General features: G+C 33.5%; 2 protein-coding genes across 2 annotated transcripts; one reads left to right on the top strand and one right to left on the bottom strand.

Annotated features, from left to right (window-relative positions):
- Positions 1–184: 184 nt before the first annotated feature.
- LOC134278370 (GTP-binding protein 2-like) lies at positions 185–7,514 on the top strand. Its single transcript, XM_062760690.1, has 11 exons — positions 185–421; positions 2,304–2,330; positions 2,610–2,794; positions 3,358–3,469; positions 3,800–3,997; positions 4,187–4,361; positions 4,625–4,841; positions 5,011–5,146; positions 5,259–5,489; positions 5,725–5,895; positions 6,357–7,514. Exons 1-11 carry the CDS (start codon positions 353–355, stop codon positions 6,639–6,641), a joined length of 1,806 nt encoding a protein of 601 aa, XP_062616674.1. The 5' UTR covers positions 185–352; the 3' UTR covers positions 6,642–7,514.
- Positions 7,515–8,491: 977 nt separating this feature from the next.
- LOC134278371 (kinesin-like protein KIF6) lies at positions 8,492–23,769 on the bottom strand. Its single transcript, XM_062760691.1, has 21 exons — positions 23,594–23,769; positions 22,757–22,866; positions 22,314–22,388; positions 22,154–22,196; positions 21,837–21,941; positions 21,611–21,720; positions 21,253–21,382; positions 21,042–21,160; positions 20,858–20,945; positions 20,459–20,602; positions 20,141–20,331; positions 19,316–19,421; positions 19,004–19,169; positions 18,538–18,744; positions 18,081–18,239; positions 15,549–15,599; positions 15,383–15,461; positions 15,009–15,144; positions 14,556–14,866; positions 14,271–14,359; positions 8,492–8,885 (listed from the first exon to the last, which is right to left on the bottom strand). The coding sequence occupies exons 1-21, from the start codon at positions 23,651–23,653 to the stop codon at positions 8,866–8,868; spliced, it is 2,499 nt and encodes an 832-aa protein (XP_062616675.1). The 5' UTR covers positions 23,654–23,769; the 3' UTR covers positions 8,492–8,865.
- Between the last annotated feature and the right edge of the window lie 528 nt (positions 23,770–24,297).

Raw genomic sequence — 24,297 nt, 5'->3', positions numbered from 1 at the left:
TTTAAATGCACTGAATTATGGCGAGTTCACATTTGTATGAGTTAAAAATTATTCTAACGAATTTTTGTGTTTAATTTGTACCAACAGTATTTAAATTTCATTCAAAACTCCATTTATTTCATCAGGCAGTTGCAATACACATATCCGTAAAATTTACCCAGATTGGTTTTCATTTTAGAATTTTTTATTTATTATTATCCGGGGACTTGTAGTTAGATGATGCAATATGGCCGCCAAAATTAGCAACAGCTGACATAATGTTATCCAATTTTAGAACGCATTACTCAAATAGGAAGTGTAAGATGTATCTAATACCAAAACTACGGCATCATATACGATAAAGAACGATAGAATGGATGAAGTGATTGCTTATGACAATGGAGACCCCGCAATCGAACTGCCTGCGGCACTTCCCCCAGAGGTAAGGTGTCAAAATTTACATTTTTATGATTAATCTTTTTTCATTTAATTGCAAAGCACCCATTTACTTTTTTTGTATATACCTACAGTGTATATATTGTAGGTATGTTGGTGTTTGATTTTTACCATTTGATTGTAATCGACGAATATGTGACGTGACCTTGTCCCAGTAATTACTGAAAGTGGGTTAACCTTTAAGATCTATAGTGCCCTACAGCTTTATAATTCATTAATTTCGGTGTCATGCCAAACTACTCTTTTGAAGAAAAAAAAATGCGTAGAATTGAGTTGTTTTTATAAAACGTGGCAGGAGATCCGGAATCTTATATGAATAATAAGAATTATATGTATATAGTCTTTCTAACCAGGATGGAAAATCTGTATTGTCTCTCTAGACTACATAGCTTGCATTAAAAAAATTTACTGCATAATGTTTATGTAAAGTTAGCTAATTTAAATAGTAAATCCAGATAATTTAGCATTTTTCTTCATAAGAATTAAGTACCCATCATGTCCCATGTAAGAAAATCATAAATTTAATGTTTTTGAGCAAATTTAATACTTGATTGCAAATGAACTTGTTCGGACAAGTGTCTCAATCCATCCCTTTAGGCCCATCCAAAATTTGGAGAATCCTCCAAATTTTTATCATCAACATGATCAATCTTTGAACTTGTTTCTTGTGTCTTTTCAGTATTAATTTTCACGAATACAAATATTCCCAGACAACAATCCATTGACTTTTACTGATTACAAGTAGCCTTTCACAAAATATTCCCTTCTAAAAAGAATCCTTTGCTAGCTGCAGATCTGTAGCTCTCCGAAAAAATATATATTGATAGACCGGAGAGCTACAGAGCCACCCATTGAAAAAGCTGTATATTTATTGCGCACAAAAAAGTGCGCTCGATTCTTGATTAATTTTTCCAAATCCTTACCTCAGTTGCAAAAAATGGAAGATTTCAAAAAATTCCTCTCTCCTCTATCAAGTTCTCTCGTTGTTGACATCTGAACGAAGCATATTGGACCGAATTATCTTAAAACCAAATTGGCAGTATAAATAAGCAAAATGTTCGATGATTGCAATATCAGGGCCAGGAGGACTATTAACAAGTCAACAATTATGAGGAATATTTTGTTGTGGAAAGAGTCAAAGAATATGTTAGGAACACATGGTTAGTAATATTTTGATATTACAGTTTTAAAATTATGGAGAAATAAATCGAGAACCGAGCGCATTTTTTTTGCGCCTTTGGCCTTCATAGGATTTTATTATGTGACCGACCCACTTCAATTCCCATTGAAATTTTTAAACTTTTTATTTATTTCTTAATTGTGGTTTTTAGCGGGGCTTATTGCTTAAAGAGCAATTGCTGATCAAAGTCAGCTTGTTCAAGCAGGATGTTGACCCCAAAGCTGCCAAATTAAATTACCTGTAAAAATGAAGTACATGTACATGTACTTACTCTCAACCACTTTTGCGAACATAATTTGATGATCAATGATGTAGCCTAGTTCTCTACACAGACAAAGAAAAGCAGAATTTATTTTTATATGATATTGTAAAATATATTTTTTTCATAAGAATTTTTAAAAAATTGATTTCAAATGAGATGCCCATGAAGTCCTTATTTTTTAAGTATCATAAATATTAATTTTTTTTAAAATTGTTTGTGTATAATTCTGCCAGTATCTTAACTTTCTGTTATTACAATGTACATGTATCATGTTTCATATTAAAAAAAACTCTACTCTGTAAATGAGCCGAGCTCTCAATACTGAGTGATACTGATACTTTTTTATTCCTGATAAGGATCATCAATTAGAAAATAAAATCACTAAATTCTGTAAATATTTTGAAAATTTCTGTCTATCTTTTCCAGATTGAAGAAGGAAACATCGAGTATAAGGTTTGTTTCTTACCTATATTTGATGAATTTTTTTTAAAATATTGATTCACATGCAAATATGATTCTTGAATATGCAAACAAGAACATATTGTTTTTTTTGGTGAATGTTACTTAGACTTATAAAGCATAATTTCTTCATATTATTGGTAACATGATGAAGTGTTATTGATATTTTTAAAAAAAATATGCATGAATGAAAAAATGCTCAATTTTCCTTTAAACTAGACCTCATTTTTCAATGCATAATTAATCATAAACCTTTTCATATTGTGTTAATAGTTGAAGCTAGTGAACCCCTCAGAGTCTCGCGTGGAGCACCTTGTCACTCAGATGAAATGGCGGTTGGAGGAGGGAGAAGGGGAGGCCATTTACGAGATAGGGGTAGAGGACAACGGTCTGTTGGTGGGGCTTACTGAGGAGGAACTTACAGCATCATTGAATACACTCAACAGGATGGCCAGCAGGTCAGGAGAATGAATAAAACACTGTTCTATTTGTACATCATGTTTGCTTTCTTGCTTCCTTCACAGATGAACAAATGTGCTGGGCTTCATTGGCCCTTTTTGCTACAGAGTCCTGTACCCCTTCAGCTGGGAATTTCAAAATAAAAAAAAAGTTAAAAAATTAATACATTGACGGCACTGTAATTTTTCACTGTAGAATAGACAGAGTATCATAATTTTAGGCTTATCTTCTATCCACATTTTTATATTCTATGATCTCTCATACTTCAAGGTTTTGATTAAAATGAACTGAAAAAATTCTATCACTTTAATTCTAGGGAAAAAAAGGTAGTCAGTAATTTAATGGGACAGAGTTAACAATCCTCAAAATGAGCCTTCCTGTAGCTAAAATTATTCCTCACTAATGCATGTATCTCATAGATGAACCTTGCACAGTTTGCATCATCTTCAGAACTAAGAAAAAGAAATAAATGAATTAAGTCATAATTTCTATAGAAATTGATACTATGGGTTTGAATTGAAGCATTTTTGAAGATCTTATGTACATGTATAATGTTTTGCAGACTAGGAGCAACAACAAGCATACTAAGGGAGCGAATTGTAGAGACAGAGGGGGCAGAGTGCCAAAGGAAAGCTTTAGAAATCCTTGTTAGAAAGGTCCCTGAAAATCAGGAGGTAAGTGAAATGATAATAATATGTTCTGGAATTTATGGAATTACTCTTTCTGAGAGTTGAACTTTCAAATGTCGGCATTAACATTTGAAACTCAATAAAGGCATTTTTCCAAAGAAGGCCCTTGGCATTTAGAAAATTAATAAGAAAAAAAGTGGAATTTGATAAGTCGTTCTTAGTTATCTTCAGTGGTAAACTGTTGTTAAGTTAAATTATATGGTTTGGCATATTAAGGATGGAGCATTCTTACTATTTTTTCTCAATTTGGCTTTTTTGTGGTCTCAAGGAATCTGAGTGGGTGAATTTCTGATTTTAAATATTGTTCATTTTCAGTTCATTGATTTGAAGTTGGCAGTACTAGGGAATGTGGATGCTGGAAAATCCACTTTGCTTGGTGTCCTCACCCAGGGGGAACTAGACAATGGGAGGGGGCGTGCCAGACTGAATTTGTTCCGTCACCTGCATGAAATCCAAACTGGGAGAACTTCCTGTATAAGTCACGAAATCCTGGGGTTCAACAGTCAAGGAGAGGTAGGATGGTGCACAGAAATCGATTCAATTTTCATTTCAACATCTGATTATAAATTGGTCTTTGCTTACATTTATTTTTCTGAATAGAAAAATTTATGAAATATTGACTGAAGAATTGATAATCATATTAAATCCTGAAATACCTACATCTTACATGTAACCCTTAAAACAGTTGTTTTGCTTTGCTAGATTGTGAACTACAGTGACTCTAAAACAGTGGAGGAGATATGCGAACATTCCACCAAACTAATAACCCTCATAGATTTAGCTGGTCATCACAAGTACCTGAAGACTACTATATTTGGTCTGACTGGTTACTGTCCAGACTTTGCCATGCTAGTTGTTTCTGCCAACACAGGAATGGGTAAGTTTCAAAATAATTTATGAAATTAGAAATTTGAAAGGAAATATATAGTAGATATGTGTATATATGTAGATAGGCTCATGTATTATGGATTGCATACTCTGATATCATGTTTGTAATTCAGAAATTCCTTTGTAATAAACTGAATCACATGTAAATGCATTTACCAGTAAGGGGAAATTATTTGTATTACTGGTACATATGGTGTAACAATAAAAATATCTATTTTATAAAAATATAATGATAAAAAATCCCCTTTTCAGCTGGGACTACCAGGGAGCATCTTGGTTTTGCCCTGGCCCTGGGAGTTCCTGTGTTTGTAGTGATCACTAAGATAGACATGTGCAGAAGATTCATGATCGAGAGAACTGTCTCACAACTGGAGAAAATACTCAAATCACCAGGTTGTAATCGGGTCCCTTTACGAATTAAATCTGAAGACGATGCCATGACTGCTGCAGCTAACTTTAATTCTGAAAGGTGAGCTGGTTTTGCAGTACTGTTTGCTTATGAAAAGCTAATTTTTTATGCTTAGAAAGTACACTGTTGTACTTGTGATGCACAAATTAAATAATAAATGGGAGATAACTTCTTGGATTCTAGTCATTTTTTCAATGAAATAAAATATTGTATGTTTTCTTTTTTTCAGAATTACCCCTATATTTACCATTTCCAGTGTAACTGGGAAGAATACCGATCTCTTAACCAAGTTTCTGAATGTTTTGCCATCAATGAAAAATGTAACAGAGAGGGAGAAACTATCACAAGATAACACTGAGTTCCAGGTAAGTGATACAGAATTAGAAGCAATTATCAAATTTCATTCATTTTTTATGGCTTTCTCTCTGGCATGTTTACTTTTAATTCATTAATACAATTTTTATATGAACTTTTTAGATTGACACACAGTTCACTGTGCCTGGTGTGGACAGTGTTCTAGGGGGCCACATTAGTCGAGGGTCCATAAAGGAGGGGGACAATCTCCACCTAGGTCCCCTGGAGGATGGTAGCTTTAAGGAGGTCAAGGTCAAAACTGTTCACAGGAATCGGGTGCCATGTCGTCTCATTCAGGCCGGGCAGGCAGCTACAGTAGCTCTGACAGAGAAACACAGAAATATTCTCAGGCGGGTGAGTAAAATCTCAGCTGATTATTTATTTTGCATTTAGAGATGCATGTTGATGTATGCTTGGACACTAAATAAACACATTTTTCTATTAGCTGCTTTTCTTTTTATTAAACCTCCAGTAATTTTTTGTTTACAACAAAAACTATTAAAGGAAATCTTTGGGGATATCTGAATTACGGGTAGTTTCATATCAAGTCAGTATTTTTAATAGTTTTGTGATGATTGCCTTTCTACAGGGAATGGTGCTAGTGAGCCCCGAGTCCACCTTTAACAACTTTGTGTGTAGAACATTTGAGGCCAGTATTTACCTGCTTTACCACACCCATCAAATCAGTCGAGGATTTGAAACCACTGTTCATGTAGGAAATGTTTGTCAGATCTGCAAAGTGGAGATAATCAAAGATAAGGTATGTATTTCCTTACAGTCAATTCACAGGCTCTTGTTTCTATAATATATTTTTTATCCCATAGTACTGTATAATAATTACACATACACCATGTACTAATAATTACACATACACCATGTACTAATAATTACACATACACCATGTACTAACTCCAAACTACATTGAGTTGCCACTATCTCCGAAAAAAAAAACCAAAAAAAAACCCTGCAATTCATGTGAGGATACATTATTTTATTTGGAGTAAAATACCTTGTATTATTATATGAAGGGGTAAAAAGTTTGTTACAAAAAGAAGTATCTGTGAGTCAATAACTATATTTTCATGCCTTTGCAATTAAATCTTGCTTTTATGCTTCCTGTAATATCCTTAACTTTAATTTTGACCATAACTGTTGTCCTTTTTTGCTCTTCAGTGTTAAGCAATTAACTGAAGTTACGTCATGCATTATTTTCTATTGAAGGAATCTGTTAAAACCAATGAAAAGGCACATGTCATATTCCGATTCATGAAGCAGCCTGAGTTTTTACGACCTGGATCCAGACTTCTCTTCAGACAAGGCACAACCAAGGGTATGGGGGAGGTCATGAAGGTCCATGCGCTCAAGGAAGAAATCCAGACTGTGGGTCATTTGGATACAGGCCAGAATGAGATTTCTGGTGCCTATGTCCAGGATACCGAGATGGAAGTAGTTCCTCAAACCAGACCTGTGGACAACATTGGTCGCGTGGACAGTCCACACAGATGAATTTCCTGGACTTCATTGATTGAAACCTTAAACTTGAAAATGTGTTTTCTCTAGATTCATTATTTTCTGAATCAATTTTTTGTGGAATTAGATGTAAGATATATTGTTTTCAATGTGCAACTGTTAAGTTATTTTATTATTTTCATTTTTAGAACACTCCAAATTTAGGGATGAATATGCAATGTTTTTGAATTTTTATGTTTTCATTATGTATTTTTTTTTTTTTTTACATTTGTCATTACTGCTGATTTAGTAGTGCCCACCTAAATACCAAAACATTAATGTTGTCATGTTGTTATGGTGATTGTGGATTGTACCTTTATGTAATCTGCGTGTTCAATTCTTTAAGAAAACATTAAATATTTCATGTGCAATTTGTACCAAACATTTTTAATCATGTCACTAAAATTTTTATATAATCAAATACCTGTGAACATTTTCATTTCTTTTATACAACATTTTTATCAATATTTTCCTTCCTTTACTTGAACAAATTTAATTTTAAAAAATGGCATATGATTTCTTGTCAGAAAAATGGTGCTAAAAGGCACTCTTCAATGATATGTTTTTTTTTTATGAAATGTTACTAAAACACAGCAAAATCAGCATTATGATTGCTCATTAAATTGTGTATTGCATGTTTGTGTCACATACTAGCATGTAGGTTGTTAAGATAGAGTTATTGGTGTAATTGTTTTATTTTATTATCTTCCATTTTCAGATGTCAGTCAGACATCTAGTTTAGTTAGTTAGTTTTTTTGGTTTGTTTGTTTTTTTTCCATGCACTTAAACAAAAATACTGTTGCAGATACTGCATTGTTATGTTTGCTTGTTGCAGGTAAAATATCAAATAAAAATTTGGTATAAAAGGAATCTGATGTACTTTATTACTTTAATAAACAAAACTTTCAGTGGATACATTGAAACCTCTTTCATTGGGTGCATATCATTACCGCTACATTTTCGAAATTTTCATTACCACTACATAGCCATTACTGCTACGAAAAAGGTTACATTACCGCTACATGTAAAAGTATACATTACCGCTATATTTCCTCTTTGGTTAGCCAGCCATTTATGTGTGTATGGATTGATTTTTAAAAGTATAATATATACAAGCATAAGTCCTGTTTCCCTTGCTAGCTACGGGAAGGTGAAAGTAGGAGGTTGAGCAGGACGTGTTCATTTATTTGTTTATTTAAAATCTATATTATTTCATAAAACAAAAAAAAAAATTAAAATTTTGAAATTGAATGTCTTTCAGATCTGAAAGTTTGGTATAAATCGAACGAGCCATCTCTGAGAAATCGCTCATATAATGCAGTGGTAATGATCAGTTGAAAATTTGAAAAAAAATGTAGCGGTAATGAGTTGAAATCTTTGGTGATGTAGCAGTAATGTTGACCTCCCCTTTCATTTGGGTGCAATTGAGGTATCATGTAAATGTAACACAGGTTACAGATTCAACTATTGATTACCGTAACAAAAGTAACTCTGAGTTCATAATGTAGATATACAAGTTTTCATGTACCGGTATATGATGTTTTGACTTTTTAACTATGGACATAATGGCTTCCAGGGTATTAAATTTATCTGGATTCCACAATAATTCCCAGATTTATAATTCCCAGATTTAAAATGATTAAATATGTAAAAAAAAAATTAAATTTGAACCTTGTTAAATGACCTACACACTTTCTTATATGGGTCTGTAGACTTCACAATTTGTCTAATGAAGATACATGTACTAAAATTTGGTACAACCGAGCTTGCAAAGGAAGTTATATTGGTACATTTTATCTTGCAAGGAAGTTCTGTGAATCATAAAGAAGGATAGACACAAACACATATTTATTTTATTAAGAAGTTTTTATCTGTAATAAATATTACATTAAACAGAACACAATCACCATCTTTCAGGGCAAAAGACAACAGTGAAATCTCATCTCACAAATTCATTTAAAACATGACACTGAAGTTAACGAGTTCATGATAATCATTATCTACAGTTTGTACACTTTGAACAGTTCTAAGGGAAATAACTCTGGAGCAGAACTGTAAGTGAAAGCACCTGGTAATTCTGGATGGAATTGAGATTAATGCCAATTTTGTCAGTTTGTGGTTAATGCCTTTTGGACGGTTTGTGTAGCAGTAACAGTTTCTGGCACTAGTAGGAATGCACTATAAATGTTTAATTTGGTGTCCAACATTGGCAGCAGGTTGGTCATCTCTGGTCTAACTGAGCTGAAATAGCAAATAAGGAGTAAAAAAATATGCTAGTCTACATTCTTATCTTATCCTTTGGATATAAATTACGAATTTTCTTTCAACAACACAAAATGAAGAAGCTTAAATATACAAATATATAGTGCTTAATTTTTAAACAAAAATAAAGACCTCATAAAAGACCATATGGTTTTATAAAAAAAAAAAAAAATTGCAATCCATGTTGTTTATTATTTTATCATTTTAACCAGAAGTCTCTGTTGAGACTGTAGCTCTACTGGTTTATACTTAAAACAAAGGAAGAGAAAAGTAGCAGTTGGGACTTGAGATTTTAAATCAGCAATAAATAGAAAAATGATCCTTGCCACTCATCAAAATAAAAACCAATGCATAGAATAGAATTATGTATCTTAGTATAGTCTACTTGTGTGCCAAGTTATATTGAAATCAGACCAAAACTGTATGGGGGTGAGGTATTTTGAAAATATTTCACAGGAAGTTCTAAGTTTAGTAACCATGGCAACACTGTTCATTGAAATCAAAAACCGATGCACAGAATTATGTACCTTAGTGTAGTCTACTTGTGTGCCAAGTTATATTGAAATCGAACCAAAACTGTAGGAGGAGTAGCATTTTGAAACAATTTCACACAAATTTCTATTTTTAGTAACCTTGGCAACACCGTTCATCTAAATCAAAAACCGATGCACAAAATAATGTATCTTAGTGTAGTCTACTTGTGTGCCAAGTTATATTGAAATCGAACCAAAACTGTAGGAGGAGTAGCATTTTGAAACAATTTCACAGAAATTTCTCTAGATGTATATATGGACCAAACAATGATAACCCTGATTTTTATGAAAGATTACATGAGTACATTAATGATTTTAATTGTGAAAATGTTATATTATGTGGTGACTTTAACCTTGTTTTAAAGCCTGAATTAGACTACTATAATTATAAACATATAAATAACCCTAATGCAAGCAGAGGGTTATAGAGCTTATGGAAGATAACAACTTAGTTGATATTTATAGACAAAATAATCCAGATGCTTTGAGATATACTTGGAGAAAAAAAAGTCCCATTAAGCAAAGTAGATTAGAATTTTTTCTTGTATCGGAGAATTTACTGTCAAGTGTTACAACAAGTTCTATAGAACCTAGCTATAGGTCCGACCACTCGATTATTACTTTATGTTTAAAGTTCAATGATTTTAAGAAAGGCAAAGGATTATGGAAATTTAATAATTCTCTTTTATATGATGAAGAATTTTTAAACTCAATTAAGGGGGTGATACAAAGGGTTAAAGAGCAGTATGCAGTTCCAGTATACAATATAGATAACTTGCAATCTATTGAAGATGAAAATATTGTATTTTTAGTCAATGACCAGTTATTTTTAGAAACACTTCTTATGGAAATTAGAGGGAAATGTATTTCGTATTCGTCTTTTAAAAAAAAATCCAGAATTTTTAAAGAAGAAAAACTTATAAAAGAAATAAGTTCCCTGGAGGAATTGGCACAGGGATCTACAAGCAATAATGAAACTCTTGAAGAAAAAAAAAAGAGTTGGAAGATATTAGAAAAGAAAAAATGGCTGGTGTATATATAAGGTCAAGGGCAAGATGGATAGAAGAAGGGGAGAAACCGACAAAATATTTCTGTAATCTCGAGTCAAGAAATTTCATAAGTAAAATTATTCCAAAAATTAAATTAGAAAATGGAGAGACAGTTTATAATCAGTCAGATATCTTAAAAACAACCAAACAATATTATGAAAATTTATATAGAAATGTAGATGATGTTATTGAAAATGTTAACCTTCAGGAGGAAATGAATTTTTCAGATATTAAAAAGCTTTCCAATGAAGAGTCAAGGTCATTAGAAGGTCAAATTACAATGAAGGAGGCAGGAGAAACACTTTTTAGGATGAAATCAAATAAATCACCTGGCTCAGATGGCTTTACCTCAGAATTTTTTAAGGTCTTTTGGAAATTTATAGGCGTTTTTGTTGTCCGATCAATTAATTATGCATATGATCATGATATTTTAAGTGTAACTCAGAGACATGGAATCATTACCTGCTTACCGAAGGGTGACAAACCTAAACACTTGTTAAAAAATTGGAGACCTATCTCTCTTTTAAACACAGTTTATAAAATTGCATCTGGTTCAATTGCGAATAGAATTAGAAGGTTTCTAGATAAAATTATACATCCTGATCAAACAGGCTTTATACAGGGCAGGCATATAGCTGAAAACATTAGACTAATCTATGACATTATGCAATACACAGAAGAAGAAAAAATACCAGGTCTTCTTCTTCTTGTTGACTTTGAAAAAGCATTTGATTCTGTCTCTTGGGCTTTTATTCAAAAATCACTTAAATTCTTTAATTTTGGAAAGTCTATGAGGAAATGGGTTAGTTTATTTTATTCAAACATTACATCAGCAGTAAATCAGGGAGGAAATTTATCAGAAACATTTTCTTTGCATCGAGGATGCCGCCAGGGAGACCCACTATCCCCATACTTATTCTTAATATGTGCTGAAATCCTTGCTATTAAGATAAGAAATAACAAAGACATCAAAGGTATATATTTCATTGATGGGGAAAAGAAAATCTCGATGCTCGCTGATGACACTTCTCTTATATTAGATGGCAGTGAGAAATCTTTACAATCAAGTTTAGGTACCCTTAGAGATTTTGCAAAAATGTCCGGCTTACATATAAATTATGATAAAACACAAGTAATATGGATAGGTAGCAAAAAAGGTAGTGATGAGGTTTTATGTAAAAATCAATCTCTTGAGTGGGGAAAGAAAAACTTTAGGTTACTTGGTATTGAATTTGATATAGATTTGCAGAAGATACTTTCGAGGAATCTCAGTTCAAAGTTAGAAAACATAAAGAAAATGATAAGACATTGGAAACGTAGGAATCTCACACCACTAGGACGATTAACAGTTTTGAAAACACTTTTATTGCCAACATTGAATCATACTTTTGCCTCCCTTCCAAATCCCACTGATTTATATATAAAAGATTTAGAAAACACCTTTTATTCTTTTGTAATGGGAAGTAATACCTTTAGACTAAAAAAAGGTGTTTGTATTAAGGATCTTAAAGATGGCGGTTTCAAGATGATTAGTATTAAAGAGTTTATTATGTCTCTGAAACTTGTATGGATGAGAATGTCATACTGCAAGGTAAATATTCATATTTAACTTTAGATTTAAAAAAAACAGTTTTTTGTGGAGAAGAATACATTCTCAAGAAAATAAAAGATGTAAAAAATATGTTTTGGAAAAATGTTTTAGAAGCCTGGCTATTTTTTTCTAAAAAATTACCAGAACCAGAAGCAAGTGCCTCTATGGAACCACTATTTTTTAATAAAAATATACTGATTGGCAAGAAAACAATTTTTTATAAGAAATGGTTTGAAAATAATGTATTTTTCATAAATGATCTCTTAAGAGAGGACGGTTCCTTTATGGACATTAATATGTTTAAATTGAAATATGGAATCCATACAAACTTTCTTGAGTACAATGGACTTATAGCTGCTATCAGAGAATGGATGAAAACCAAAAATATAATTTCTATGCCAACTCTGTATATGCCTTATATTACACAAAAAATATTCCGTTTATTAAATGCGAAGAAATCAAGAAATTTATATGAAATTTTGAAAAGCAATGACATCAAGCCATTAGGTCAGACTAGCTGGAATAGAATTTTTAACTTGAATGATAGTGAATGGGAAAAAGTTTTTTCATTTCCTTTTAAGCTCACAAAAGATACAAAACTTCAGTGGTTTCAGTTCCTCATTAATCATAAAATATTAGCAACAAATTCCTTTTTACATAAAATTAAGAAAATAGGTTCATACGAGTGTTCTTTTTGTGAAACTGAGACAGAAACTATTGAACACATCTTCTGGGAATGTGAAGTAGTACAAGACTTATTGAATAGTTTTGATAGTTATTGTTTTAGAAAGATTCATATTAATGTTGTATATTTGAAAAAAGAATTCATATTGGGATCTTTTGCAAAATTAGACAAAATAAAATATCTCATTGCTCTTCAGATTAAATATTTTTTCTACAGAATGAGATGTAGTGGTAAATACCTCTCCTTGAATGGACTGATATCCTCCATCAAATATATGTATGAAACAAACAAGTATATTGCATATAAGAACAATAATCAGGTGACTTTTGACGAAGCCTGGAAACCCTGGAAAAATCTGTATTTGTAATTTTTTCTTACTATCCCTTCTCTCTCACCTCTCTCTCTCTTGCTCTACTTCTCACTCTCTCTCTCTATCTCTCTCTCTCTCTCTCTCTCTCTCACTCTTATAAAAAATTTACAGAAAATGTATATTTGTATTGTATAAGTATGTATTAGAATCTGTAAATAAAAAAAAAAAATAAAAAAAAAAAAAAAAAAAAAAGAAATCGAACCAAAACTGTAGGAAGAGTAGCATTTTGAAACAATTTCACAAAAAATTCTATTTTTAGCAACCTCGGCAACACCGTTCATCGAAATTAAAAACAGATGCATAGAATTATGTATCTTAGTGTAGTCTACTTGTGTGCCAAGTTATATATTGAAATCGAACCAAAATTGTAGGAGAAGTAGCATTTTGAAACAATTTCACACAAATTTCTATTTTTAGTAACCTTGGCAACACCGTTCATCACAATCAAAAACCGATGCACAGAATTATGTATCTTAGTGTAGTCTACTTGTGTGCCAAGTTATATTGAAATCGAACCAAAACTGTAGGAGAAGTAGCATTTTGAAACAATTTCACACAAATTTCTATTTTTAGTAACCTTGGCAACACCGTTCATCACAATCAAAAACCGATGCACAGAATTATGTATCTTAGTGTAGTCTACTTGTGTGCCAAGTTATATTGAAATCGAACCAAAATTGTAGGAGAAGTAGCATTTTGAAACAATTTCACACAAATTTCTATTTTTAGTAACCTCGGCAACACCGTTCATCACAATCAAAAACCGATGCACAGAATTATGTATCTTAGTGAAGTCTACTTGTGTGCCAAGTTATATTGAAATCGAACCAAAACTGTAGGAGAAGTAGCATTTTGAAACAATTTCACACAAATTTCTATTTTTAGTAACCTCGGCAACACCGTTCATCACAATCAAAAACCGATGCACAGAATTATGTATCTTAGTGTAGTCTACTTTTGTGCCAAGTTATATTGAAATCGGACCAAAACTGTAGGAGGAGTAGCATTTTGAAAAATTGTTTCCAGACAGACAGACAGACAGACGGACGGACGGACGACGGACGCAGTACTATCGCATAAGCTCTTCTGGTCTCTGACCAGTAGAGCTAAAAATTGCCTTTATTCAGCTATTATACCTTTTCTAAGAATATTTTGCCTGGCTTTGATGAAGGCCATAATATCTGCATCTGCTTTTGGATCTCCAGTCATTGGAATATTATTTTTCCTGAGGAAAAGGAACATATATAGATTTATGGTAGAACTGTAAATCATGAAACTTTGCCTGGCATTATTTTAACAAAACAATCTTACATCATTCAAATTTTCCTCCATATAGAAAGCAGAGAAATGAGGTTATTTACTTGTACCAACATACATGTGAACAATAGCTGAATTTTTTTAGGGGGGATATTACTACTTACTTTGTTTTGTATCCATTTACCCCAGCACTTTCCTCACCCCCACTGCTGTTGTTTCCATTGTGGGTAGGAGGGAGGGGTCTCAGGTTGTTAAAACTGTTTGTGATACTGCTGGACACTTTCTGTCTGCGACCAGATGATGGTCGTTGGTGACTCATGTCTTGTTCTGAAGAAGAAGAAATTAAATGTGCCCTCTCTTGTTTGGCAGAATTGGCCACATATGTCCTCTCTGGGTTGACAGAGTAAGTGCCCTCTCTTCTGTTTTTAGGGGTGGGTGTTCTCCACGCTGATCTTCCAGTGGCAGAATTTGGTTCCTAAAACCCCCAAATAATTTTATGTAGTTTCATGATTTTTAATTCATTGGTTTAAACTTCTATGTAAAAATACATGTAATTATTATTAACCCCTCTTTGTATTAAGAAAAAAAAAGAGCAGTGCCAACTGATGATGATATACCTGGTTCAGAGCAGCTTGTTCAGCAAACCAGATTTCAAAGTCCTTCATCAACTTCACCTTGGACTTTTCCAACAAATGCTGCAGATGTTCTATTTCTGTTTTTAGGGTTCTTAATCTACTGAAACTTTCTTTATACCTAAAAATAACCAGAGCAAAAAATCATATCAATAATCTCACAGTTATATGTCTTGCATACTCTACTGGATATAAACGAGGTTCAAATTCATTGGGGATAAAAAGTGTTGCTTCCTAAATAGGTTTCTGTTTTAGCTCCTTTCCATAACAGATTGAAAATATAGCATTATCAATTGCAGTCTTGATTTTTTTTTTCAATGAGAACAGGAACATTGATAATTCCGAAGGACAGAACATACCTGAGTTTTTCTTCTTCCATTTCATCTCTTAGTTCCTGTTCAACCTCATCACTTTCTTGGTCCATACCATCAACAAGGCCTGGAAGAAAGAAACTCATACATGTAATTCCTCATATTATAAATATTATGGACTTCCGAAGATAAAGCATAGAAAACTTTGCCTTACCTTGCATGGCTAATTGCATTCGGTGTTGTTCAATTTGGCCCTTAACATGATCTGTAAAAATTGTGATGAATAAATTACCTTTGTTTTAATGCTATTGATATCATCTGAAATATTTTTTTTGCTGCATAGCATCATAAAAATTCATATTTTTATAAAGATTACGTACATGTTTATAATATACAAGATAGAGAATTCATGCAACAAATTCTCACAAGCAGAAGTCTCTGTCGAGACTGTAGCTCTACTGGTTTGTACTTATCAAAAACCATTGCACTATTTTACGTATCTTTGTGTAGTCTACTTGTGTACCAACTTATTTTGAAATCAAACTAAAACTGTAGAAGGGGTAGCGTTTTAAAGGAATTTCACAGAGAATTCTATTTTTAGTAACCATGGTAACACCGTTCATCGAAATCAAAAACCAATGCACTATTCTATGTATCTTAGTGTAGTCTACTTGTGTGCCAAGTTATATTGAAATCAGACCAAAACTGTAGAAGGAGTAGCGTTTTAAAGGAATTTCACAGAAAATTCTATTTTTAGTAACCATGGCAACACCGTTCAGCGAAATCAAAAAACGATGCACTATTCTATGTATCTTAGTGTAGTCTACTTGTGTGCCAAGTTATATTGAAATCAGACCAAAGGAAGGAGTAGCGTTTTAAAGGAATTTCACAGAAAATTCTATTTTTAGTAACCAAGGCAACACCGTTCATCGAAATTTAAAACCAATGCACTATTCTATGTATCTTAGTGTAGTCTACTTATGTGCCAAGTTATACTGAAATCAGACCAAAACTGTAGAAAGAGTAGCATTTTAAAGGAATTTCACAGAAAATTCTATTTTTAGTAACCATGGCAACACTGTTCATCGAAATCAAAAAACGATGCACTATTCTATGTATCTTAGTGTAGTCTACTTGTGTGCCAAGTTATATTGAAATCAGACTAAAACTGTAGAAGGAGTAGCGTTTTTAAGGAATTTCACAGAAATTTCTATTTTTAGTAACCATGGCAACACCGTTCAGCGAAATCAAAAAATGATGCACTATTCTGTGTATCTTAGTGTAGTCTACTTGTGTGCCAAGTTATATTGAAATCAGACCAAAACTGTAGAAGGAATAGCGTTTTTGAGGAATTTCACAGAAAATTCTAATTTTAGTAACCATGGCAACACCGTTCATCGAAATTAAAAACCGATGCACTATTCTATGTTTCTTAGTGTAGTCTACTTGTGTGCCAAGTAATATTGAAATCAGACCAAAATTGTAGGAGGAGTAGCGTTTTGAAAAATTGTTTACAGACAGACGGACAGACAGACAGCTCGACAGACGGACGGACGCATTACTATCGCATAAGCTCTTCTGGTCTCTGACCAGTAGAGCTAAAAATGGAGTCAGTCCCTATTTACATTTACATGTATATATAATCTTATTGCAGTGTTTCATGTAAGGGATACAAGACGAAGATGGTCTAATATGTCAGATACGGGACTGGGACGAGGTGCGAAGCACCGAGTCTCAGTCCCGTATCTGACATAATAGACCATCTGAGTTTTGTATCTTACTTAAAACATTTTTTCAATGCACTTTTGTATTGGCTATTGTCATAATATGATACTTGTGACGGTGACCAAACCAGATGGATGGGGCGCTTAAGGGGTTCAGATATTTCTTTCAAAGGGGTGAATAGATTTTGAATAGAAAACCTTTATTGAACCCCAATCATATATTATTTATCGTTGTGACACTCTACATATGCATTAAGAAGAGCTGAGCAACTTCATGGTAAAAAGCGATTCTGAGAGTATTGTGATGGATCTTTTTTGAACGTATGAAGATTGTAAGTGATCAGTAGGCAAATATATTCCAGGAAAGTGCCGTTTTTGTCCCTTGGATAATGGATATCGAAAGCACCACATCTTTACGTAAATGAATTTGGAAATATATTTTGAAATTAATTTTCCAGGAGAAAAAATCGGAGTTGTGTGGGATATATTAACAGATCGAGTGTAAACTTGTCCGAATGTTACCGTTCTACAATGGACCACTTTACGTGGATTTATTTGGATGTGTTTTCAGAAAAATCACAAATTTAAAATTAGTGTTTCAATATCGGTCGTTTCACAAATCAGTGACCTGTCTGAACGGAGTGTAAATTCTAATGGATTTCTGAGATACTCCTATTTTGAAGTTTCGTTGCAAAAATTGGATTCTATAAAGTTTTAATTGGATTACGAGATGTTGATTGCTCCATTGCTTGAATTGGATTACAAGATGGTTGATTTCTATATAAAATGCATAATTTTTGTTTATTTTCTGCCTTATTCATTCGCTGTGAAAAGTCTAGGTGACGTCATCCTTTGTTTCACACAGTCCAGTATTATTTTGGAGTACAATATTAGATATAATATTGTACTCCTGACAATAATATTGGACTATAGCTAGTACACTCTTTGAAATATGAGACTGTAGAAACAAAAGAATGACGTCTCAAAAATGTTTTAATTAATGGGGTTTTAAATCCTCTTACTGATTTTCTGCCTTGACTTGTTGACTGCCTCTCCTAGGGATTTGGCCTCTGTGTACCTCTGCTTCAGATTTAGTTTGTTTTCCTCTATAGTGGGGTTATTGTAATAGTCCCTCCTGAAAACCTCAAAGGCTTCCTGTCTGCCTACTGACATGTCGCCCACTGTAAAAAAAGACCAACTTTCAGAATGATACAAGTTACTTCAAACTTACTTTTCCCATGCTACTCACCAGTGTGGGTTATTTGAAACAAAAAATTGAAATACAGATATATCTTGGTATTTCAAATTTGGTGTGGGACTGATAAACTTTTTTTTCAAGATAATCAAATTTTATAGAAAAAATTATGAATGACCATCAACACATTCCTGGTATTTGACAGTTGACATATTGGCATTTGAGATAAATGTATCAAAGTTCAACAGTACATGATAATTTAAGACAGTGCCCAGAAGACTTACAGATTTTCTTTTTCGTCCTCTCCTCACTCTGAGACATTTTGCGGGCTTTCTCTGGACTCAGCTGGTTCCTGCTGTTGGAGCGACTATTAGCCATACTCGACTCACTCGCTGAGGAAGACTGTCGAGGAAGCTGACCAAAACTCTCCAACTCAGATATAGCTTCCTGAGCTCGCTTCTTCTCCTTCTTTAACATGTTAACTAATATGTCTGTTGGTTGATTAAGGCAAAATGTAATTATTTATTTAAATAAAGATAACTTGTCCCATCCAAATTGGACTCCTATTCAAATGATGAAGTAAACTACATACGTTTCTTTAAAGTATCTTTGAATTCTCCTGAGTAAGTTTCTTCTTTAATGCAATTTTTGTAAAATGACAAGAAAAATTCACCATTCAAATTCTGCTTGAGAATGCATCATTTTTATTCACAGTCTGGCCATATTTTAACTTGTTTTAGTAAAGGATACTAATCTCATTGTCCCTCTGCTGTACCAGTTCCTTCAGCCTGTTATTCTCTGTATCACTGTAGGGCCCTGTGTCAGGGGGCTCAGGAGGGGGACCAAAGTTCTCAATCCGAGAACTTCTGGGTGTCCTTTCTATCTCTTTGACCTTGGGCTTGTCAAGAACTAATTTCTGCAAAGGATTTGAGATCATTGATATATTTTATCTTTAAAAATGTAATAAAGACAAGTGTTTTAGTTTACATTTATCAGATTTGGCATAAGTAATAAATTTGATTTTGGTATTTGTTTCATACTTGAAAAAGCAGAAATTATTACTTTGAATATGGAAAAGCAAGCCTGTATTTTTCTCATGTCAGCACCAATAGATAAAATAGCATCAGGGTCTGTGTCTGTGATGTAGGCTGATACAGCCTCTCTGCATCTACAAACAGAAATGATTTAAAACACTGCCTGCATTCAAGGTGCTTATAAAATACCCTGAATAACACATTTGTCATTTGGTCAACTGAACATTAAAGCTGAACACGACTCGTAAATAGGCATACGCCATTTTCGATAGCATTATCTACGATACATCAATACTAGGGTATACTCGTCGCATTCGTTACACCTGACTGCTTTATTGTCATGGGTATCGGCGTTGAATGGTGACCCGTGTTCGTGCTGGTTATCTTGCATTACCTTTGTTTATATTTTATTGCAGTTATGTTTATCTGTGTTGTTTGTATACTGCACTGACTTATACAATTATAATTGTAAACTTATTTGGTTTCTTATTTTCCTGCATTAGACGAAGTATTAATACGTTATTATTCTCGCTACCAAGTTCTGTATAGCATACGTCCATCTTCATCGGTGTCGACTGAATACACTGAACAGTGACAAAGTTATGCCCTATTTATAGGGGTCTACAGAGTAGCGAGACTCGGGAACAAAAATGGCAGACAGATTCCTTTTACGAATCGTGTTCAGCTTTAATATAAGGAGAACAGTCAAACCTTATTTCCAACTTGATGGGACCGAGAAAAATTTGATAAGTGGTCGAGATGTCCAGATCAGTTTGACTTATCCATTGAATTGGAAACATCAGTGTTTGAGAAATCAATGTTAGAAAGCATTTTGACTTGTTTTTATTTATACCTGTCCAGTTCCTCATCAGTCAGTGCATCTGTCCTCTGTTCCCCGGTTGCTAAGGCAAGCTCTTCCTTCAAAGTCTGAACTTCTCTTTTCAGTCTTTGTATCATTAGCTTTGGATCAAGCTCCTCATTAACCATGACATCATTCTTAATCATTGCTACTCTCTGTGCAAAACGACATGTGGATATTGATTCCTGAAAGCGAATAAAAGGACATTATTTCCTGCATGTTTCACGTAAAATGAATTTATTGAAAAACAATAAATGTGACACCTATTAAGCTACTCAATAAAGAGTTTTTGAGATCAAGAAATATATTTACATCTATGTTGCGTTTTTCCACAGAACACGTTGCTATCATGGTTGTCATACAGTTACCCCCCAGACTGTCTCGTAACACTGACGTCATCATTGAGTTCCTGTAGGGAATGTGCTGTCGGTTCTTATCTGCCAGGGAAGTAATCACCTACAAACCAAAACTACAGCTTTGATTACTGAGTTAATCATTTACAATATATTACAGACTACAAATTGTATCAGCATTTCTGTATGTTGTTGTATCTATGGCAGCACGCTCTTAATTTTAAAATTCCATTATAGGAATTAAAAAATTTATAACATACAAGTTTTGGCACAGAATATTAAAGACTAGTAATGAATTTTGTTAAACTAAAAATCTTAGGATTTGGATGACAAAAACAGTTCAAGAATATTACTGTACCTGCTCTAAGAAATGAAGAGACAGATTAATGTACTTGGCTTCTGTCAACAACACACCATTGACTCCAGTTTTGTGCACCCTCTCAGACCTAACAAGGCAAACATATAAAGTCAATGTAATAATATGACAAATGAAAGAGAAATGGCACAGGGCAAAGGAAGGCAGAAAGTGCTGAAATAAATACCCAGCTAAATCCACCAAATGGAGTTTAGACCTCCTTATGGTGGCTGATCCACTTTCTCTTGACGTAACGTGGATGGTAAACACACAATGGGATCGGGTGGAGGCCTGATTCATTGGCGTCTGAAAACAAAGATATGGATACATGTATTGACATATAAACAGGCTTTGTTAGAACTTTTTTTAATGTGATAAAACCTTAGTAATGGACTGACCTCAGCAATCATCCTGTTTGTGTCGCCTAAAAATAGAAGATTGAGAGCTTCCTCCTCATTGGCTGCTGCATGGACAGACAGATTCTTTAAGTGGATATTCTGATCTGAGTCTTCCATCAATGCCACCTTCCTGAAAAAAGTACAAGATATCCATCATCTATGCAGTGTGATTCTAAAGCATGACCTTGGACTAACATGAATCCAAATTTTGGCAAAAAATTTACATATTCCCTATCAGTTATGTTCTAGGTAAAAGTAGTGAATAGATAATCAAAAACACTATCAATTTAAATCAAGGACTGATTGAAATATGCCCAAAGCCTTACATCTTTGATATGTAAGAATAAAAATTACTTACGGCAAGTCCTCCAGTTTGGCTGCCTCATGCTTGGGATCTAGTAAATCATACCCACATTCATTATAGATCTCTAGGTAGGAAACATGAAGAGTGTATGTTCTTTCTGAATCCTGCAAAAATCAATTTTACACTTTTTATTTAGGCTATGTAATGAATTTTCATAAATCAGTTTCAAACAAACACAGACCTGTTCAAACATTTTATACAGATATGAGAGAGTTCAGACCTGTTCAAACATTTCATAGAGATATGACAGAGTTCTGGGAATGATTCCTCTGTCGCTATATCTCTCCGCTCCTCCTGTGATGGTGAAGGTCTTCCCACTACCAGTCTGAAGAAAAAATGTGACAAGGGGGATAACTCTTTATACAGTATAATATATAACTCACAGTCCAAAATAGATTTTCTTTCTTTTTTAAAAGATATCAACAAATATTTATTCTTATTTATTTGTCTTTTAATTTCATACTTTAAATTGAGGTCAGATCTAATTGGATATTATTCTAAAATTTGAAAAATAATTTTGAAGTAGCAGTATCAAACCTGTCCATAGGCAAAAATGGTTCCATTATAGCCTTCCAGTATGCTAAAAATATACATGAACATGAAAAATCAAGAATAAAGGGATAAAATGAACATGGTTTATGATGCATTTTAGATTTCTAACATTATTTCAGTGTGACAAAAAGTGCCTTGTACATACTTGTCGGCAACAGGTTTTGCTACATGTTCAAATATTTCATCTTGTTTGGCTTGCTGATCAAAGACTCTTTCAAATCTGAGGAAAAACAAAACACTGGGTGTAGGAAAAATCATATAATGTCTCATGCATCAAAGTAACATGTCAATAAAATTCTTTAAAATGTCATTCGACATTATTAAGAAAGGAAATTGCAACCAACCAAAACCTGTACTAGGTACCATCCCCGAGAATAAATAATAAAAAATAAATAAACATTTGGCAAATCATTCTCTTTCATGAAAAATCTTGAAGTTGAAAGATATCTAAATCCATATTAGCTTTGATAAATTTGTCATTTGAATTCATGAGCCAAAGATGCTATACATTACACTGCTACAAACTGTCTTTTGTTTTGTGAATAAAACATTTTACACACTATTACATTATTTGAATAGATAACTAACCTGAACTTGTATGTTTCTTTTTTATTGTTAACGAAGCCATCTTTCATATCTCTTGGTACACATAATGTCAAACGAGGAATCGTTTCATCATCTTCGTCAACGTCATAAAGCTAGAAAATTAAATGACATTGAGAAATCTTCTAAAGTTTCCTTTGAAACTTAGTAAATAAACAGAAATTATTTAAAATGGTAGATATTATTTTAAATAATTGTGTTATAATAATTAATCCATTTTGATTAAATCCCATTGTAACAGGTTTCACATCAACTTTCATCCGAGACTTTGATAATGTAAATGGAATACATATGTGGCGGTCAGCCGGGTTTGATCGCCGGTGGCCAGATAGCTCAGTTGGTAGAGCACCTGACCGGAGTTTCAGGGGGCCCAGGTTCGAATCCTGGTCTGGTCCGCAGCATTTTCTCCTCTCCCGTTACATTTGATGCCGTGCCATGCCCTGGAATTGACAGGTGAGAGACCTGCCAGGGATGAGCCTGGGTTGGGGTCTTTGGAAGGCCAAAGACCTTTAAGGAGGGAGGAATGTGGCAGTCAGCCGGGTTCGATCGCCGATGGCCAGATAGCTCAGTTGGTAGAGCACCTGACCAGAGTTTCAGGGGGCCCGGGTTCGAATCCCGGTCTGGTCCGCTGCATTTTCTCCTCTCCCGTTACAAATATAACATAATCTAAATAATGTTCTATTAGTATCAGAGATATAATAACCAAACTTAAGTTTGTGGGTAACCGTTAAGTAATCCATAAAAGTGAAACTTGTTTTGTACTAAAATCTTTTATCAGAATTTAAGACACAATTTGAATTATAAATCTCTGTGACAACTCACCCCTGCCCTTGATTTTGTGGGCTTCACGCGAGCGAAGATTTTAATGGTTTGTTTCACCATGACATAAGCTGGGTATTTACACCATGATTAAAATATCAGTAAATCTCTTCCGATTGTGATACGCAAGATCTGACTCTGCAAGTTGGTCGCCATTGATAAACAAAGTGGAATCTAGAAAAGACACTAAAATAGAAACCTAATCCGTAATACCGTTCCGGAATTAGGTCGTTTTTCTTGAATCGATAATTTCTTCTTATCAAATGATGGATTTTTCAGCTGTTTTGAATTAAAATAATTCTTCTCATATTCGCTTTCATTATAAATTCTAATTATATTGAATTAGAGATTTTTTTTACGATAAAATTTATTTTTTGTAAGAATACATCTATAATATACTACATATTTAATTAGGCCTAAAACAAACAAAAACAAGAACAACAATTAACAATACATTTTTTAATCGTATTTAATTCATCCTTTGAAAATTGAACAAAGATTCGTGTGAGCTTCTCTCCCGGAAAGATACTCCCTATGCATCTTCAGTTCTTGGGTTTATATATACTTGGGTGCATTTAGTTTGACAAACGGTGGGAAACTTGCCAGTGGCCCACATGTCATTGTTTTCAGTGTAATTGGAGTCTTTCAATACAAAGCACGACCTAAAAATGCTTTAAAAGTCTTTCATAAAGGAAAATGCGTAAGTA

This window comes from Saccostrea cucullata, unplaced genomic scaffold (assembly GCF_032062105.1).
Source record: "Saccostrea cucullata isolate Sc308-1 unplaced genomic scaffold, CSIRO_AGI_Scuc_v1 ctg303, whole genome shotgun sequence".
In the NCBI taxonomy this organism is placed as follows: domain Eukaryota; kingdom Metazoa; phylum Mollusca; class Bivalvia; order Ostreida; family Ostreidae; genus Saccostrea; species Saccostrea cuccullata.
This window is presented reverse-complemented; position numbering and strand designations above follow the sequence as displayed.